The following is a 14,395-nucleotide window of genomic DNA, read 5'->3' on the forward strand; positions in this document are numbered from 1 at the left end:
TTACGGTAAGACTGGTTCCTGCGAATTTTCATTTCTACCGTTGATACCTAATAATAGAAGAAATATTCATTTCAAGGGTAAAAAGAATTCGACTCCGAAGAGATTAAAAATTAACCGGTCTTATCTCGACACGCTTGTTATAATATAGCTACCTACGATCCACCGAAGCCAGTACTATCGTGCTACCCGAGTTAAACAACACGTCGCATGCCACATTCGTTGCTATCGATGTACACGCTGTACGTTCATCACAGAAACAACGTTCATCCACCACATCTCGCTAACGCATCACCAATGCGTGTTCCCTGGCTACATTCCTTCGCGGAAATCCAACAATGACAGGAAACCCGACAGAGTTCCGCAAGGGCTCTTACCTAGCGGCTTCCAGGACGTCGGCGAGGATCTTGCTTCTTCTGTGGTTTCCAAAGACCCAGAGGATCAAAGGCAAAACAAAGAGAACCGCCACGTAAACGGAACCACGCGTCACCATGTTTCCTCTCAGGCTGATGTCCGGCCTTGCGAGTTATTCTCGTCAAGGTCATCGGACCGCCCCGGTTAAAGAGTCCATTGCCCCTTTTTCAGACTAGTTCCAACGGCTTTGTTCCAACGTTGATTAGCTCGATTCCAGGTAAATCCAAGCTACCCGTTTCGATGCTGAATTCGCATCAGTTTTCCACGTATCCTTTGTCGCAACGCGGATGACCAACTAACAGTCGGCATTAGGAACGAAAGAGCGATCCTCTCTCTTCTTATCGACCCGTCTCTTCCTCGAGCTCGGTCGAATCAACCAACTTCCGGCTCCAGCGTCTTACTCGCTTTCCTAACCTCCGAACACTCCTCTTCGAATCAACTATAATCTCGAATCGAACTAATTCTAGATAAAAATTAGAAGCTTTCACAGCCGACTTTGTACGCTTAGAACTATCCCAAGCTACCGATTATAAAATCGTGTCCAGCGCAAATTACGTCGCCTACTATGTCTTTCGTCGATCTCACGTGTATACGCGATACAAACTGATTTCCCGTCGCGCATAAACGAAGCTCGTAATATCTGTTCAAAGATTATTCCATGGTTGGAAATAGAAGAAATGCTTGTCAAAACATAGCCGGGAAACTTCCGAATATCCGGTGTTTGTTGGGAAGACCAGTCGAGCAGTCGGAGAAACCAGACGTCTATAGCTCGAGGATCAACAGACGCTGAGAGTCTAAATTTCGACGAGTTTTTCTTAGCACGGCCACGTTCCGTCGACTGGCGGAACAAGCTCCGATCGAATCGTAGGATCTGGCAAATCAGAATAGTATGCGTAGGACAGGCTTTGCCGAGTGGTGGGGTCGTGACAAACGACCGACTCCAGCCATATTTAGAGTGTCGATGTGTCGGCGGTTTTTTTTCGCGTGTTCAAAAGAGACCAGTCTCATCAACAACGCGCAACAACGCCAGTACCGGAAGCAGGAGAAAGGAGCATAATCTCTCGTCGCGGAAAAGAAAGTGGATCTTGACCTGGGCGAAGTTTTACAAGTCCATTGGTTGGAGACTATAGGCGCGTGGGTCGCAGTCTTTTACAATTCGAGGAATCGTCACACAGATCGTCGTTCTTGTTATCGACGCTTCTTAAGAAATCGAGGTTTTACGCTCATTTCGCGGACAAGTTTCTTGAAAGTCTATACGCGTGCCACAGAATCGTCACCGGGCTGTTAGATCCGCATTTTTATTTTACCTGTTTCGCACGTTTATTTTCGTTACTCGAATAACCATTTTTCAAATGTTACGTACGAACAGTGGCCAAGAATTCGCTTCACCTCCAGCGTCTGCTATTTCATATTTATCGGATAATTCGATCGAACAACAATAATCTCCGATAAATCATTCGCCATCGTCGAAGAAACAATGGAAGTCTGTTTGACGAGGCAGATGCACCTCACGATGCACCAGAGGACGCACCTGCGACTATGCTTTTCGTTTGTGCAATCTTCGAAGCGAAGGTGAGTCATTTTAGAAGCACGCATACGGTATATGGACTTATTCAACCTGTGACCACCAGTGCCGATACTAACAATGGCTGAATTATGAGAAACGCGCTGAATCTACCATCTTCTCTTCCATTTAATCTACGACGGACGTCTGAGAACGTCTGATTCCAACGTTTTGTAATTTAATTATCGTTCCTTGAAAAGGAAAGTTTTGCTCGTCGATGCATATCGCGTAAGTGTGTTGATCTTGATTTGTTCGTGGTTTGACCTTGGACTAGTTCTTTTTGGATGTGTTTTATCGGTCAATGGGTCTAGGAACGGCGATGTTGAACAACGAACAAAAATCTTGGTCGATTTGAAAACTCGTGGTGAAGGAATTAATCCATCACCTTTGAGGTTCCTACACGATCGTTTCTAGTTTGAGAGAGACCCATGTAGCTCTACTCTTATTTAATTTAATACTTTTAAGAGCAGTAACTAATCGAAATTCCTAACTAAGGAGTTCGTACCGTACAGGTTAACTGTGTATAAGTTGTAGGTCCCAGGTTTTACGTTTATGATCTAGGTAAGACTGTTTTATAGGTTTAGGGCAATCGATCGTATCCAAAAACTACAATGTATCGATGGAGACGTGTAAATAAATAAATAAATAAATAAATGTACAGAAAACAAAGAATTAATAAGCGAGACTGGTGGGTTCTTAAATTTTTGCTCAGAGTCGTTCATGAAATTCATAATTTACGAGTAAGCGAGGTTGATCATTCTCTGCAATCCTTCTTAGAAATCTGTGCACGCATAATGCCCGAACAACGAACAATCATCAGGTGCGATCATAAAATACGTGGAACGGGGAAAATCATAAAGCACGTTGTTTCGTGCTCCGATCGTCGAAGGAAATTCGTCGTAGCGTCGTAAGGAGGCTATAGAGTAATTCGACCGAGTTTCAAAGCGTTGCCGGACTCGTTCTTCGTGTTTCGCAGCGCGAGAAGTTTACGGGCGCGTCGCAAAAGTGGAACAATCCCGACCAGAAATAATCGTGCCGGCCCGTTGCTAAAAGAATCGTGAAAGTCGCCAGCGATCGGCTTCTCCGCTGTTGCCGATCGTCACTTTACAATGGGCAACGGGTCGCTGAGCTTTCGCGTGTCGTGATAACGAGAGACGATCGAGCGTGGTTATCGAAAGTGAAGCCGCGCGTTCCGAATATGTACACATGTGTATCACGTTGTCTCGAATCGTTTCGAATCGCGTCGAATCGCGTCGAATCGCGTCGAATCGTCTCGAATCGTTTACAATGGTGGAGAAAGCATCGAAACCACTTAACTCAGAAGTAATGGAACTTTTTTCCAATATTGCCATACTTTTCCTTTGTTTCAGATCTAGACCGAATGTATTAGATTCTTAATTGCCGATAGCTATTTAAAAAAAAAAAAAAAAAATCTAACCATCTCAAATTAAGATCGAAAAGTTAAGTTAGGTGGTACGACTAGTACTACTACAGAAATCGTAAAATAAAATTAGATAACTTGTAATTATTTTTCTGAAAAAATAGACATATTCAGTACATATTGCGTCTTAAATGAACATGCAACGTGTACTGGCGCAATTCTATACTTTTAGGACCGATAGTTGCTATCTTAATCGCATATACTTTATAGTTATAAAAGATTAAACAGCCGAGTAAAGCGTCCATCGAAGAAGGTCCATCAGCAGCGACGAAACACACCGTCCGATCGCCTCGGCATGGCATGGCTATTCTCCCGGATCATCCGATGTAATGATCCGCGAATGGATCTAGATCGTGACAACGCGGCTTACGAACGGTTATTCCGCGAAGCAGAACGAGCTGCGTGCACGATTCCTCGTGTTATAACCCTGCAACCTGTTCTATGTCGTAGTGACAACAGTGAAAGGAATAGAAGCGATTATAGTGTGACACGCGCGTTATTGCACACGGGGACGCGGCGAGAACAGCCGGTGACATCAACAATGCCTGTAGTCGCTGCATTAACTACCGTCGATAACGATCTACCCCGAGTCTCTTTACTGTCGAGGCAAACCGCTGTACACTTTTCTCACCAGTCGTAACAAACCCGAGGATCGTCCGCCAGTCATTTAAAATTTAATCACTTGGTTACTCCATTCACGCTTCTATAGCGATACTCGTGACATCGAGATCATCGCTTGTGCCGATTTTATCGGGAACGAAAGAAGTCTACCGTACGAATAAATTTACCAACGTTTATCGCTTCTTTCTTCTCGAAACGAAACCCTCGATCGTTAAAAAGTATTTCCTGCGTCGACAGACCTGTAATAGATTTGCGTTTTTAACGAATAGAACACGAAAATTTATCCGACAAGAATCTATACAATAGGTTATTGTTAAACACAACGACGCGATCGATCGTCCGCACAGCTAGACTATACAATCGATATTTCAATTGAAACGCGGCAAACAATGAAACGGAAGTAATCATAACAGGATGATACTTTAGCAACACATCGGACGCAGCGGAAGAAAAACGTCACGATCGTTCGTCGTCATAGTTCAGCCACATACATGGCGATTGACACTCGTACAGGCAAAAGAATCCTCTCAATTAACAGAGTTCACGTGCAAAAACAAAATGCATACGGGCACGTATATCGTACGATTTATAAGACATCGTATTGTACGGAGAGTATTCGATATATTAGATTTGCAAACATTAATCAATCGTTAAATATCGTACCGTACACGATATTTGGTATTTAACCCTAGATAACTGAGCTACTTGCGAGTAACGTTATTACTAATGTTGCGATTGTCATTTTTACGAAACGTTAGTTAGAGATATTATCCAGGGTTAAATATATGTATAACGCTCGTATATAACATGCGCATATTTTTCACGTATATCTGCATAGATATTTTAAGTGTAGAAACATCGTGTGTTCCTTGCGTATTTAACTTGCATAAACATCCACAGTCTATTAATCAGAGCTGGTATACGCATATAGAGTAGGTACACGCATAAACCTATATGCGTAGTAGACATAGACCGCTATAGTGTTCACAGGAGGATGGATGAGCGCGAGTTGGCCGTGGTTGGCAGAGCCAGCCGATGGGCGTCGATCAACGACGATCCATTGTGCCGATCCGTTTTCATCAGCTGTCATTATCACTGGCTCGGTTCTGTATTATTCTGATAATACGACGTACAGCAACCTGTTGTTATCCATTGACGTCCGCCGCTTTGATAGGCGGAACCAGTTTCGAAAGCTGTTGCCGATTCACGCCCACCGAACGGTCTTCGATAAAAATCGTTCCTCTCGGTATCGCGCCTGATCGTGACACTGTCGTTTCACCGAGCCAACAAAAATGCTCGTTCGACTTATTTTTTTACTTCTGAATGGTAGCGTAAACCAATTCGGCTCTGTCAACGTTTGCTTCATAATTCTCCGATAATTCCATGTCTAGGAAAATTTCTAACAGAGAATCCGGTTGACAGACTAATCAAACTGCACTTGCACGATTCAAAGTTCGTTCGCGTGATTTCTAATTGTAGGAAAACATCTGTGCAGATCGACACGATATCTCCAAGAAACAAATTTCGACCATCTTCCTCCGGTGCATCTCGGCTCGAGTGACACGACCAGCGGTTTCATGGTTCATACGCTCGTCGCCAAGAGGTATTCGGTACGTGGCGTACCCGTGGCGTACCCGTGGCGTACCCGTGGCGTACAGTGGCGTACAGGGACAGACACCGCGATTTCTCTGACAAAAAGTGAAAACGGCCAGCAGAGATCGGTGAACGCCACGCAGTATGAACGAGTCTCTCGCGATGACGTAAAAAGGAGACTCTGACGAAAGTTGCGTCTCGCGATATCACGCTGGTCGTCGAACCTATAATCGAATCGGCAAAGAAGCAGCAACGATAGGCTCGGCCGAAGCTATGAAATCTCAGGTCCGACCAGACCATCGAGAATATCCAGTGGATGGAATATCGGTGGATCTTATTAGCGATGGAATCAAGTATGCATACGTACACGCATTGCAAGTAGCCTCGTGTTTATCTAGAAAGTTTCGAATAACTTACGAATAGTTTGAAAAGAGGAAACAATGACTTTAAGGCAGACTCGAACCTGCTCCGGATAAGAGAATTCTTTCCGAGTATCGCGAAGGAAAATATTTGTATGGCAACTGACTCGCATCGATAACTATCCATCTATATCGAAGTTGATCCCATCACTGGCTCCTTATCGTGGAACCAGGTGTCATTTCGTTGTAACGTCATCCGGCTGGAAACCGGTTCGAGACTCGCCAAGGTTCATTGATTCTTCGCTAATCCGAGAAGCTCTTCCTGCTCTGATTAAAAAGAGGATTCGGAAAGGGAAAGAAGAAAGTGGAGAAATAGTCGCGTTAATAAGTCGAGATACGGTATAAAGAAGTCGAAGGATAAGAGCCGTAATCGAAATCGACGCTTATGGTTAATGAGAATCGAAGGTGGAACGTTTTGCATGCCCGAGAAAGAGGAACACACTTATCTCTGGACAGTCACCACGCCCAAACCTGTTAGTGGCGACCTGGAAACCGGCAAACTCGACATCTTTTATGCGCTGGCAGAATAAAAACCGGACTAAGGGGAAGCCTTCTCGGAGAAGTGGCTACCTGGATGCTGAACGATGAATAACGTTGCAGGAAACGCGCGAGATTTTCACGGCAATTTATGTACTCGATTTGCGAACCGTCTGTTACACGATTACACTGTTACACTGATATTTATTAATTGCCACATAGTTTGCCAGCCTGTTAATTCGAATTAGTCGAGAATGAGAAATACTGCGAGATTAAGAAGAAGATTAAGAAAGACTTAGATCTATAGCTCTATAGCTCTATAGCTCTTAGGAGTTGATTTTTATACGCACATTAACGATAATAGGTTTAGAGCTATAAGTGACAAATTTTCTTTCTGCGAAAGGTATACTACGGTTGCTTTCGACAAAAAGATAATACCAACGTTTACTGAGATAAAACCGTGCTCTTCGTAGTACGGGGCTTAAACGCCGACAATATTTCATTTCTTTTTTATTTACTTTCTTTACAATATTTCACCGGGCTCTGGTGACTTGATCGCGTCATCTTAACTTCGTTGAATACATTACTCTAATAATCGCGTGCAAAATATCGTAAACAATATCGCAAGTTTAGTACAATGAAACAGCATTCCACAGCTACATCGTTATATTTATCTCAAAGGTTAAAATTAGCAGACGTTAGGCCATACCTAAATAGATTCTCTTCTTTTACCGTTTCCTCTTCGATGCCAATAAAAACGAGGAAACTAACTTGTTCTAATTACGATGCTTATCCCGTATAATAAGCAATAGGATCATTAAAAGTATCTGATAAAATTTCATGCCGTGTTTGCAGTTTGTTTAACGATCCAAGTAATTAGCCAACAATTTTCTACTCGTTTAGAGCCACTGCTAATTGCAGCTGCCATCGATCGTCGATAGAATTAAACGAAATATTTGGTAGGAAATTAGAGATTATCGGCCAAAACGAAGGAGAAAAAACGCCAAGATTGTACAGAATAGTTCTAATCGTAAAATTAAGCTAAAGCAAACTGGCTATCCTGCGGATAACTGTTAAAAGAAACTAGGCCGTCGTATTGGCGATCGTTTCGATAGATACTCCACAAAATGTAAAATATATATTTATCGTAGTACGTAATGAAAGTAAGTAATCAATCCATGGTGAATATAATAAAACGATATTTACGAACTAGAGATTAAATTTATGAAATAACATACATCCGTTTGCTGGATAAAGAATACTTAAGTTAATCGAATGTTTAAATAATGCTTAAATAAATTGATAAAAAAAAACAACTAGCATTAATCCTCTGTATCTAAGCTAAACCACAATTATCTATCACGAGGAATATTGCAAAACAGATAAAGCGCAGTTCTTACGATCTTTCTTTCTCCCTTTATTCTATAGTAAACGGTATTCCTTTCGCAGACGAATAATTATATTTAATAACCTAGAGATTCAGAAGATCTAAAGCGCCGATAAAACTCGAATTACATTTAATGCAAACTGAAATTTAATTAACCGCGATAAAAATATAATTGAGGTCTACTTCGTGTTCGTTGAGAATTTTTACCAAGGCTTGGGATTTGTGTATGAATTGAATATCAGGTAGAGTTAATTCAAATCTGTTCTGTTGGTTCGATGAACTTACTCGTGACAGAAACGACACAAAAGAACGCGTTGTACATCGATTCGTTGAAACTTCAGAAATTTCTTGGAAAGAATCTTAAGAATTCGAATTATCTTGTAATTTCAAGTTATATTTCCTCTATTAAAACGAGCTTTCGAAAACTGTCGAAAAATATACTAAAAATTATCAGACTAGCGTATACAACAACGACGATCCGAACAACTTTTCCCTTGTTCCTTCTCTACTTTCCTGCTCCGAAGAATCTCTTTTTCCGTCGACAATCTCGCGTTTGATTCGCGATACATTCGAAGCTCGAAATTCCTCGACGAAGCAACACTTTCTTTCTGTGCTGTCGCTCCGTTTATTCATAGATTATCTAACGTACCGATACATACTATGCAGCATTGCGAATCAACGTGCAGCAGCGATAGTACAGTGAAAGTAGACGGGCCAAGAGAACCATAAGTCACCTGCCTTCGAGTTCGACGAGTCTCCTCCTTCACGATCGTTAATTACTTATGTAAATACCATCGCGAGGTGCGATAATTATTTATCCCTCGTTGACGTTGAATACGCCTCTCGATTCAACGTGTTTTCTTCTCACGAAACGATCTAACGATATAATTTATGAAAATTTTAGGCGCGAAGAACATCGAGTCTCGATTCTACCTTTTACTCTTCAGCGACAGAATTATGCAGTGTTATGCGCATTAATTAATATTCTTTGCCTATTATTGTCTATTATTAGACCGGTTAGCAGCTCGTTCGTGATTTCTGTGTCAAGCCGTAGCGCCATGCCAAAGAAAATCGATGAGAACATCTCGGAAAGAGATCGATGTCAGACAAGCTAGCTTTTCAAACCAGCTTGATAAGTCATCGATCGTGGTATATCCTTGGTAAATCACAGTATATCTCTTACCGTTATTTAAATATGAATTTGAATAGAACTATGGCGTTTCGACCATAAACCGTGCTCACTACGACAACTCGATAGAAGTTAGATAGAAGTGCAGAATGGGAGTGGAGGACGTATGCGACCGATATACGTGGACGGATAACCGGGTTATTAAATCTTCTTTCGACCGATCTATCCATCGATTCCTTGTGCTTCCTTTCTTAAAAATAGCTCTAAACATGGCAAATTATAGCGTATTCCACATATTCCATATATTTCGGTATGTTTACAAATCTGATAAAGATTTGATTTATAACAGCGGTATATATATTGCGACTGATTAGTTAAAAATTGAAATGCACGATATGTCAATGAAAACTCACTGCAAATAACCGAACAGAGATTAAGTGGTTTGCCAACTTTCGTTTATCTTGTTTATGCAGACGATGTAACGATCGTCAATTTGTTTGATCGCATGGTTTTTCGATTATCTGTTCGAGCAAGATTGACTCGTTGCTGGAACTCGTTAAATATATTGACTCTTTAAATCTGTGCGGCGAAGAACTTCTCGGAGAAACATGACCCGTGGGAGAAAGTGTTAGAATTTGTCAGGCAAATGTCTCATCAGCAGAGAACTTTCCTTACGAGTGAGTGAGAAATTATTGTCCCGGGATGAAACTACTTTTACTATCCAATGTCCCTCCCATTCGTACTTTTTTCGTTACAATTCAACAATTTTCTCGTTCGTTTATTTAATTTTTTAATCCTAATAAAAACTGATAAATCTTCATTCGTTGTTAAAATTCGATCGAAAACGTTCGATCGAACGAGTTGCTACTGCTAATAATAACGTTACGCTCGATAAAACAAAGTCGAAAGTTAAAGCAGAGCATAACGTCTGTAGTAATTGGGGTGACAAGAACGCGAGTAATCTCGGGGTTGCAAAGTAGAATTATACAAAGTGACCACGCGACGCAGCGCGCCCATAAATGGCGCGGCCGGTGGTCCATGGTCGCGAGCAACCCCACCACGATGATGGTCGGGTCCAACGAGGCTTCTCCAAAAATAGGACGACGACAACATCAACGACGATAGACCGACGGAGTTCCCGGTGCCGTGACGAACTTCACGCCGTCTGTTTCCCGACAATAGATGCCACGAAGGTTGTTGCAACTCGTCGATGACACTTTATCGTGTCCACACGAAGCCAACTGATTTTTCAAATCAACATGTTCTATACCAGCGAAAACTAAAAGCCTTTACGTTTAAAGCTGTTCGTCGTTCTAAAGTTTGCAGTATCAACTTTAATATCGTTAACCTTATTACACTGTCGCATAGCGATATAGCTTAAAACTCAAAGACTATTTTACTCGAAAATTGTAAAACAAAAAAGATTCGTCGATCGGTAAATGATCGAATTGCGGGTAATTTTCCGTCTCGAACTTTCATTTCCTGAAAATTTATTTTTCCCGGTCATTGTTTATAGCGAAACAATCGCAAGAAGAGAATTCACGTGGGCAGAGCAAGCGTGTTTTCACCCGCGCTGAAAAATCCGCGAACGGAAGAGGTTGGGCAGGTAAGAAAGTTCCTCTTCGTCCAGTCCTGCATAAAACAATTGCGATACCGACCAATTAAGCCACGGCCCACGCTTCATTTTTCTTTCCATTCAGTTTGATCCTCTTCCGCGTCGATAGCATCTCGGTTGCGCTTCGATTCTTCTTTTCCAGCCTCCTGTCTCCGTTGACAAACGATTTTTCTTCGCCCAGATTCTGCGATCTATTCTAACAATAGGCATTTAACCATTATAAAGCTTCGCAAACATTTTACACTATTTTTTCTGCTTTCTCTTTTCAATGATGGATCGCACCATCGGAAATATCATTGCGGTAATTTTATATAGAATTTTTATCAAACTGGCATTATCATTTCTGTTTAGTCGTAAAAGCATCCATAATCGAGTTGCCAAGTCTATAAGGTATTTCTTTTCCAGACCACTAAAGCAACTTCGATCGAATCTTAATTTCTTTACTAAATTCCTAGTAACCCATTGCCTGATATTAATTTAGGCGATATAATCTTCGTGGTAACTCTGTAGTTTAACTTTGATCTTGAATCAAATCCACAAGGCTATAGTATAAAAGTATGAACGGTTCGGCACAATTATTATTCCGTATGTACATACTATGATATAAATTCGAGGCTTCGTCGGAAAAGTTTATCTTCGTACGACAGTGAACTGTAGGAATACGGTAGGAATACACCAGAAATACAACAGGAATACAGCAGGAATACGGCAGAAATACAGCAGGAACGCAGTAGGAATATCGAAAAATACTAAAAAAGCAAAAGCGTACGTTCCATGGCTTGCCTGATAATTATGGATCGTACAATCTTAGCTGTAGCCTGTAGCTATGCAACGATTGACTAAAATTACGATAAGATATAAAGCGCAAAAAAAAAAGTTCTGGTTGACGAAAATGGAATATTCAGTCGGAATAATCAAACAATTTTTTCTCTTTTTGAATGTGAATCGTGTTAATACGAATGGGTCTGTTGGCAAGAAAAAAGCGAAAGACACGTCTGCATGTGCAACAGGACTGCGCTTATTATTAGTTTCATTTAGAACATCGATCGCAGCCCGTGCCTACGTGGGTCGAACCCTTTCATACGTTCTATCGACTGACCCTATATGTCTTCCGTGGGTGTCGCATCGTGTCTCGGACCATCCCGTTGTAATTATACGAGGTTATTTATTAGTCACGGCTATTAGGTATACCGCGATGAGACCATTCCTCTTTAACCGAGTCGTTTATTTTCGAAACGGCGCGTGCAACTTTTCGATCGAATTAAACATTCTTACGATTACAATGAGAAATTCGCGAAGCTATTCGTAACCACGACGAAACGGTCATTGCCAACGTGGTAATATACAACTGCTAATAATAACAACGATCGTCCAACTCCAAGATGAAGGAATCGTTTCGTTATTTCGCTATTTTAAAAAACGGTTTAAGGCCACGCTTTTCTAATCACGGAGCATGAGCTGTAAAATATCGAAAAACTCGACTTACCACATCGCCTGTACCGATACTGGCTTGAAGATGTGCTGCGAACCGCAGACGCTGACGCTGAAGCCTCTGCAACGGAAAAAGAGAAAAAGAATCAGAACGCGTGCCTTCGGGAAGCATCGAGGGTCACACCATTCACCTTATACAGGATGGTCAGCCGATCGAATCGACGAGCTATTTTATTGCCAGCCGAAGCGGGCCAACTTCTCCGTTCTACGAAACTCGCTGGTTATTTTCGAGCAAGCTCGGTTGGTTACAGGTAACCCTCGTGCTTTGGAAACACGGTTTTCCTACATTGTAAAAGATTCTGAAAATTGCGGATCCACTCGTAAAGTAAGAAACTTTGGGCAAAATTGATAGAAGATAAGAAAATCTTCCAAGTCTTATGTTTAATCCTGTTTAGTTTAGTTAAATTATCGACGAAGATGTATTACTCTTCTTTATTACGCAATAGTTCCTACGTTTCGTACCGAAACTTCGTTCGAACCTTTCAGGGACGTTCTACTTACTGAGGCAGGTGCTAGGGATCGTTTTTATATGTTTCGGGTATCGTCCAGAAACGTAAGAGCCAAAAGTTATCCCTCGCGTTGTGGTAAAGCCTTCGAGAATAAAATGTATTCTGTTCATAGTACGATAGGATGAAAATATTTCGCAACAAAACGAGAACTATTAAGGCAAGAAAAAAAAAAGAAAAAAAAACAGAGAGAAGAAAGAAAGAAAGAAGTGGAAAGGTTAGCATCTTAATAGATTCAGACGTCAATTATCTTTCTGCGCTACAGGATTAGATATCGTTAGAATTTCAAATATAAAATTTGCAATTACACAATTATATATAATATCTTTCTTTCTACGAATAAATTTATTCGTTAAACCTGCGAAATGTAACTGTACGCAGCCTTGGTTTCAATTGTTAGCTCTCTGCTATTAATTACCACTAATTATTAGCTTTATAAAATATAATTCATAACCAATTCGATTCATATACGATCGTTCGTAAAATCGTACACTGCAAAAACGAGTTTTCCAGTTTGGTAAAGCACAACATTCAGAGCGCGATAGAAGCCAAATTACACGTTCGAATACTTTCAAGGAGTGGTAACACAGACAAAGAACGTTTTTAGAGTGAAAGGGCTTCTAAAGTTAGTCGTAGGTTGCTGCATGAGTATCCTAAAGCGGCGTACAATTTGCTCGTTACGTAGCTCGCAATGATTATGAAAGATTAACAAAGAGTCAGATATAATTCCGAGGTCACGTATCGTAGATCGAAGCGAGCGTACAGTATTAAACAGCGCACAACGGAACGGATCTCTGTCGCGTAAAAATAACTTTCGTATTAAAGTTGGTGCCATTTCCGGGGAATATCGCGTATCTATTTCTAAAAACGAACCAATGCAACCAACTAAGAACGCGTTGCTTTTCGGATATGCCCGTACTACGTACAAACTAGACTTCTATCTCGCTCTTCTATCTCAGAGAAACGGACGACATGCTACAAGATAGAGCGATAAATCAATTAACTCGTCTTCGAATTAAAACCGAGCACGATAAGTCGCGCAAAAAAGATCGCCTCTCACTGTCCAAACATAATAACGCACGCTTTTTCACTCGCTCGTACCGTCTACTCCTTCCGATTGCAACTTTAAAATACTGTTTATTGCTACTTTAAAATGATTTCCGTCACGACAGCTCCGAGCCTCGATTTCCAAGTTGTAATCGTGGCCACGCGGTCGAGCAAACTCTCAACTCGAAATTACAACGGTAACACAATTCCCCTCTTGCATCGCGTTACGACACGCGTTACACACATCCAACATAACCGTTAATTACGCATTATGTAAAGAGCGGAGGGATTCGTGCAAAATCGGTGACCAAGTGAACGTCACGCCGCCGCGTCGCTTTATTCCGACCAGAGGCACAAGTTCTCGACCGACGTTTCCGGGAAACCCATGTCGATTCCGCGATCAGCTTTCCCCGAGGAAACGGTACTGGTTCGTCATTACGGCCACGCACGCCGTTAACAACGATACACCGAATTAACTTTACGGCTCGACGGGGCATTCGTTCTTGATTCGTTTTGACCACTTTGACCACTTTCACCACTTGGTGAATGTCAATTGTAAAAAAAATTATCGGTCGAAAATGTATCGATAGAAAGACACATTGCTTCGAACGAGAGAACGTCAGTCTATGCAGTCGTCTATGCGATGTTAAAGGATATTTGACAACTAACGATAAGTGAAATAACGTAAGCGAAT

General features: G+C 41.4%; 1 protein-coding gene across 6 annotated transcripts in view; it reads right to left on the reverse strand.

Moving 5' to 3' along the window:
- The window catches only part of ssh (Protein phosphatase Slingshot), a 73,136-nt gene that overhangs the window by 10,154 nt on the left and 48,587 nt on the right, over nt 1–14,395 (reverse strand). For 5 of the 6 annotated variants that reach the window (XM_069120928.1, XM_069120929.1, XM_069120927.1 and 2 more), the window contains one exon: nt 12,144–12,209. In XM_069120928.1, coding sequence (XP_068977029.1) covers nt 12,144–12,209 — 66 coding nt within the window. Of the gene's footprint in view, nt 1–374; nt 506–12,143; nt 12,210–14,395 lie in introns of those variants that run through there. The other variant, XM_069120932.1, reaches the window with a different exon arrangement.

The sequence above is a fragment of the Bombus flavifrons genome, chromosome 9 (assembly GCF_040668555.2).
Source record: "Bombus flavifrons isolate JBK064 chromosome 9, iyBomFlav1_principal, whole genome shotgun sequence".
Classification (NCBI taxonomy): Eukaryota; Metazoa; Arthropoda; class Insecta; order Hymenoptera; family Apidae; genus Bombus; species Bombus flavifrons.